The sequence below is a fragment of the Strigops habroptila genome, chromosome 1 (assembly GCF_004027225.2).
Source record: "Strigops habroptila isolate Jane chromosome 1, bStrHab1.2.pri, whole genome shotgun sequence".
Lineage (NCBI taxonomy): Eukaryota > Metazoa > Chordata > Aves > Psittaciformes > Psittacidae > Strigops > Strigops habroptila.
Genome location: NC_044277.2, coordinates 143,229,211 through 143,235,281, shown reverse-complemented (window position 1 = coordinate 143,235,281; position 6,071 = coordinate 143,229,211). Strand labels below are relative to the sequence as shown.

At 41.1% G+C, this 6,071-nt stretch overlaps 1 protein-coding gene across 2 annotated transcripts; it reads right to left on the bottom strand.

Moving 5' to 3' along the window:
- Positions 1-957: 957 nt before the first annotated feature.
- Positions 958-5,326, bottom strand: LOC115603839 (C-C chemokine receptor type 5-like). 2 transcript variants are annotated; one of them, XM_030476246.1, is made up of 2 exons: positions 5,265-5,326; positions 958-2,271 (listed from the first exon to the last, which is right to left on the bottom strand). In XM_030476246.1, exon 2 carries the CDS (start codon positions 2,258-2,260, stop codon positions 1,190-1,192), a length of 1,071 nt encoding a protein of 356 aa, XP_030332106.1. In that variant the 5' UTR covers positions 2,261-2,271; positions 5,265-5,326; the 3' UTR covers positions 958-1,189. The 2 variants fall into 2 exon arrangements, with proteins under 2 accessions (XP_030332106.1, XP_030332097.1); XM_030476237.1 differs by lacking the exon at positions 5,265-5,326 and adding an exon at positions 5,071-5,198.
- Positions 5,327-6,071: the final 745 nt, after the last annotated feature.

Below are 6,071 nucleotides of genomic sequence, written 5' to 3'. Positions count from 1 at the left end.
GCAAATGGTACCTGCTTCTAAACCAGAAAAGAGATGCTGCAGAGTCTGTAGAACAGTGAATATTTTTACTTACTCATATGTTTTGATAACTTAAATGTCTGTAATGTATGTTTATCGCTAAAAACATCTGGTTCAGCCCTGTTCAGACATCATTTTCACACCTCTGTTGTGAATACTGTTGTGGTTTTGCAGCCATTACGACTATATTCAGTCCAGATTTTAAAGCTATTCTCTTATGTAGGCTAGAAAAATGGCAAGCAAAATCACTGCACTGAAAAGCTAAACCCCTGTTGACTCATCCATGTTTGATGTAGCCTGATTAAAACTCCATGTACAATGCTTTATTTTTAAAGTATTATAAACACATGGGTGTTTCTGATCAATGATAGGTCATTGGATTAGCTTTTTAGTACAAATAGCATATAAACCAGCAGTTGATTAAGAGAGAGCCTGCTGAAATATCAAATTCTTAAGTCACTCAGATATCAACACCTAGTAGTTACAGCTATTATGAGAAAGATCCAAGAAGTCGGTACTCAACCATACACAAAGGAAAGTATACTTTGAAATATCAGAGTCTATTCTAAATGTATAAGATTTTCCCATACCACTTGTAGGGATTCTATATCAGACCTCAGTAATTTAGCATTATTTACAGAGACACAATCAGGCTTAGTAAAAGCTGTGACTGAGCCTGATTTAAATGAGTGAGATACCTTGTATAAGGTACAGTCAAGAGATGTTTCCAAAGAACCAGTGTGAATTTCTAACCTCTAGTTCACTTCAAAAAAACAGTTTATGAGCCTGCTAGCATTGGCCCCCAGCCTTTGTGTGATCTTGGGCAGGGACAACTTCCAGTAGAGCAGGTTGGTCCAAGCCCCGTCCAGCCTGGCCTTGAACACTGCCAGGGATGGGGCAGCCACAGCTTCTTTGGGCAACCTGTGTCAGTGCCTCAGCACCCTCACAGGGAAGAACTTCTTCCTTATATCCAACCTGAACTTCTCCTGTTTCAGTTTAAACCCATTTATGTACAAATACCCAAATGTATGAGCAAAACCAAGCTTTGGTAAATATGCAATCTGTGATCTTTTGCAGCTGCCTTGGAGGCAACATCCAGGACAGATTCTGCAGGTTTCCTCCACAGACTTAATTTCACACAAGTCAATTCCACCTTTTTGCTGGGCACAACTTACAAGGCAGCAGAAACTTCTTGTTCCCCAGTAGACTGTGTGTAGGTGGAGCTGGCCCGTTCAGCTGTGTCAACATAGAAAACGGGACAGAATTTGCAGAAGTGGAATACAATCTGCTTTCGGAAAAAGCTGTGAAGGTACTTCCTAAATTTTTCTCCAGCGAAGGCATAAATGACAGGGTTGATACAACAATGGATCATGGAGATCGTTTCTGTCACTTGGATCGCTTTGTGCAGTTGACCACTGCCTTGACAAGTGTTGATGAAAAAGGTACCTTGAAAATCACGCAGGAAAATGCAGATGTTGTATGGTGCCCAGAAAACAAAGTAGACAATCATGATGATAAAGATCAGCCTGACTGCTTTATGTTTCTTCTCATTCCTACATTGCAGTAGAGTCTTTATAATTTGTGTGTAGCTGCAGACCATAATGAACATTGGAATAACCAGTCCCAGGATGTTCATTTTTAAGGTCAGGAATTGCTTCCATACATCTCTCTGCTCTGATGGATAATGAGCACTGCAAGTATAATGTGCATTTTCCTTCTGAGTTTTGTGGAATACCATCCCAGGAACAGAAGCAAACACTGCTACAGCCCAAGTGACCACGCTGGTGAGGATGCCGTAGGTAACTGTCCTGGCTTTCAGAGCAAACACTGCGTGCACTATGGCCAGATACCTGTCTAAGGTCAGCAGGATTATGAAGAAGATCCCACTGTAGAAGCCAAGGAGGTAGACACCAGAGAGAATTCTGCACAGCGCCTCCCCAAAAATCCAGTCGTGAACAGCATAATAAGCCCAGAAAGGGAGAGAAAATACAAAGAGCAAATCAGAAATTGCCAAATTGAGCAGGTAGATGTCAGTCATACTCCTCAATCTCTTGTATTTTACCAGGATAAGGACAACAAGCATGTTGCCTGTGAGGCCAAATATCACCACCAAAGAATAAAGTGGTGGCAAAAGCTTTGCTGCTAAGTGCTTTTCCTCAATTCCCATGCATGGTGTTGAATCGCCATAGTCATATGCTGTTGTCAGTTCCCAGTTGTCTGAGTCTGTGGTGTGGTTTTCCATTGTGCGTTGGTCTGGAAAGGAAGAGAAGGATGTTAAACTAGAGAAAACTCCAAGCTTGGCAGTGATGGGAACAAAACACGCTGGTGTCCTCCTCTGGAATGCTTTTTGCTGTTGAGCACATGAGCATTTCTGCCTCAAGGTGTGGATGAGAATGAAATTGCAGAGCTCGCAAGAAACCCATCGCTGTACCTGTGAAGCCACATTGCTACATGTTGGAAGTGTGCTGAGGGTAATTTCCTATGTGTACGCTCTCTGGTGTGGTTTTCCTTCCTGTCAGCTGCCTGACCCAACCAGAAGCAGAGGAATGATTAATTTAATCGGAGCAGTGAGTAGTTTGGGACTGTTGTGCTCAGCAGTGTCTCAAAACCACCACTTCATTCCCTCCACAAGAAGAAACTCAGCTTGTGGCTGGAGTGACCCAGGGGCAGACCCTCAGTCTGCTTTTTGTTAGAAACTCCTAATGATCCATTCTGATTTACAGCCTGTGGAATCCCTGAAGTGCCTCTTTGTGAATCGCTAGATCAAATTGTGAAGTTGAAAGGACTGTTTTGACCTGTAAGCACTGCTTGCTCAAAATGCCAATGTCCTTATTTTGTCTTAAAGAGGTTAATTTAGCTAAACCTATGCTAAGGTCCTTGGGAAGGGACTGGTTGCAAGGTCTTTGACCAGTTTCCTGACCCAGGATCTGAGTACCTCCTGAGCTGCCAGGTCCTGATAGAGTTTCTTATGCTGTACAGTATAGACATGAATCTGGCCTCAAAAGGAGGAAGCATTATTGGAGCAAAATCTGTGCCTTGGAAACAAAAAGAGGTGCTGCTTTCCAAACCTTTTTCCCACCCTTTCCCCAACTTCTTCCTGAGTCTGGCTGCCATATCTGCTCCCAACAATATCAAGACCAAGTATATCCATGTTCAAGCATTCCATTTTGGCATGTTGAGCATGGCATGAAGTTTTCTGGAGAACAAGGAAGAAGAGAGAATTAGCACGTTTTTGCAGTTTGGGTCTCAGCTTTGCCTAGACACAATTTCTTGGGGAGGAAAGATTTGCTGTCAGACTTCTCAAAGACTGGTTTTCAGGAAGCTCTTGCAGTCTCTGTGAAAATCCGCCCCCCCACCCCAGTCATACTAGCAACATAGTTATTTCCATACTGAGACAGTGGTTTTTTTGGTAAAGGAAGTGGCTCTGGCTCAGGTGTATTGACAGTAAATAAGTTGATTTTAAAGTATCTAAGGATTTATATTTCTTAAGTACTTTCAGCAACTCTTCTAGGAAAAAAAAGCACCTTTATAAAACACTCTTTGGTCCAAAAAATTAACTTCTTTCTTCCAAAACATGACAAGACTTGGACACTGTGAAATAGTTAATATTCCATTCCGCTACATCTGTGTTGCAAGTCCTGACAGTACAAGCCCCTGGTAATGCACATAGCTCAATATCCTCATTTCTAGTGTGTCACTCAGCCATGCTGTTTACTGGGATTATGGGATAAGGCACTGGCTGCAACAGCATGCCAGACCCAGCACGTCCCTTCTTGATAATTTGGCACCTGTGTAATGCTCATGTATAAACATGGCTATGAAAAACACCCAAGTCATAAACCCAGAGTGGTATTTTATGAGTGTGTGATCAATAGGATTGATGCAAATATTACTGCAAAATGCTGCCTCCACGTTATTGTGGTAATTCTTTTTGTGCCAGCCCCTTCTTCCTGCTAACTGCTATCTCAACACCTTCCTTCCTTTTCCTCTGCTTTCTTAGAATGACAACCACATCTTCCCTGCATTTCATCTCCTTCCTCTCAACCCTTTTTGCATGCTTAAATTGTGGTCTCCCCCCGAGTGCTTCCTTCCACTAACTGAGCCCCTCTCCTCTAGCCTGGCCTTTGCTTCAGAAGCGTCTCTCTGCAAAAGCGCTTACTACCCTGAACTGTGTAGTACCCAGCACATGCTGACAAGGGAAACTAGAGGTACTAAACATGGAAACCAGAAGAAGGAATTGTAAGTGGTTTTGTGCTTTATCCAGAAATCTCACTGTTTTAGGACACAGTGCTGGCCACTGGCTAGAATGCTTCAGTGGATTAATTGACCTGGGTTGTTCACCTAATGTTCTAATGGTCAGAAAACCCCAAAGATAATACTGGAAGATTTCTGAAGAAAGGATGTTTCAAAAAGAGGTCTATATTATGTTGAATACAGCTTAGATAAATGCAGTATTTCTAGATATCTACAATCCGCTTTACAAATTCTGTTGCTCTGATTAAGACCAGCACTCATGCAAGTTCTGGAGAGGAAAAACTCCATAGAAAGTTTGAGCAACTCATGTCACTGTTTCATTCTGAGTTTCAGGGCAGAGCCCTCTGTTTCTAAAGAGGCAAAGATTTTATTAAAGTGGTTTTCAGTTCATTTGCACAGTGCTATATAATGGTAACAATTAAAAAGGTATAGTAAACAGAGGTAAAATGCTAAGCTATGCTGCATGTAAACATGTTCCATGACACAGTGTTTAAAACACAACATCAGATTTTCTGTAGTCATCCTGTGAGAAGAATAAGTGCTCTTCACTGAAACAATCTGTTTTGTCCTTGCAGTAGCAGTTTTAAAATCCATACTACCATCATTATGTATCATCTTATACATTTCTATATATTCTCCTTGCCCATGGCAGGGGATTGAAACTGGTCATCTCAAGTTCCTTTCCAACCCAAACCAGTTTGTGATTCTACGATCTTCAGAGAAAAAAAAAAAATCACAGGCATACTCCATCATATTTCTTAGTCAGCTCAATCTCTAGAGATTTACTTCTTTGCTTACCTTGGTCCTCTGCTCAAGTCTTGTAGTGGTTCTGTCCTTCAGAAATAGCGTGTTCCATTTAACATATCCTATGCATTTCCCAGTGTAACTGTTAAAGATGAGTTCACTGGCAAGATTCCACAAGTATTTTTCACCTCAGGCATTAGAATACCTAAGCAACTACTGTATGTTACAAAGGAGCAAAGATGACTTACTATATATCTTATGGTGCAAGTGAAGGCTGGGGTTATTACATCAAGAATAACGCTAAACTGACTTGTCAGTCACGAGAGGAAGCTCAAAAACACCTCTTCCTGCATGAAAAAGGATGTATCAGTTTGAAAACTTCTAACAAACAAGTCTGTTTGCATTTAAAAAAAATAAATCAAGGAGCAGTTCTCTTTTTTCTAAAAATGGGTCATCAGATGTTACTTTTCTACTGCTGTGAGATGTGCAAAGATGTTGAAATGTGGAGGATCCTCCTAGGAGCTGAACTCACGGTTTCACAACCCGCAGCTGGAGCTTTAGAAAGAGGGTTTTATATTGTTGTGGCCTTTTTCTCATGTAGCTAATCTCTTTGAGGCAAGAACAGTTTTCAGGAGTTCATCCCTTTACATTTCTGAATCATTCAATACTTCATGGATTTTGACCATGAACAAAAAGTGAAGCTTTTGAATAAAGCTTCCAGTTCTATTCAGAATTACCTGCACTTTCTGTTGGCTTGCTCTGAGTTTTAGTATTTATATTTTAGATGTGATTGATTCTATTTTCCTCCAACCTAGTCTTTTGGACTGTGTTTTTTGTTTTAATCCCTCTCATAAGACCATGACTTAGTCTCTATAGTGAGTCTGACCTTCTTTTAAAACAACACTGTTACTTAATTTTTGGAACCAAGCTTCAGAAAAGCCTGATAGAATCTGATTTCCAATCAGTGTGCTTCCTTGTGGCTGATCCTGTGACTTTTCGAGTAAAACTGAAGCTGCACTGTGAGCAGCTTTTTAGATCCTTCTTAGACATCAAAG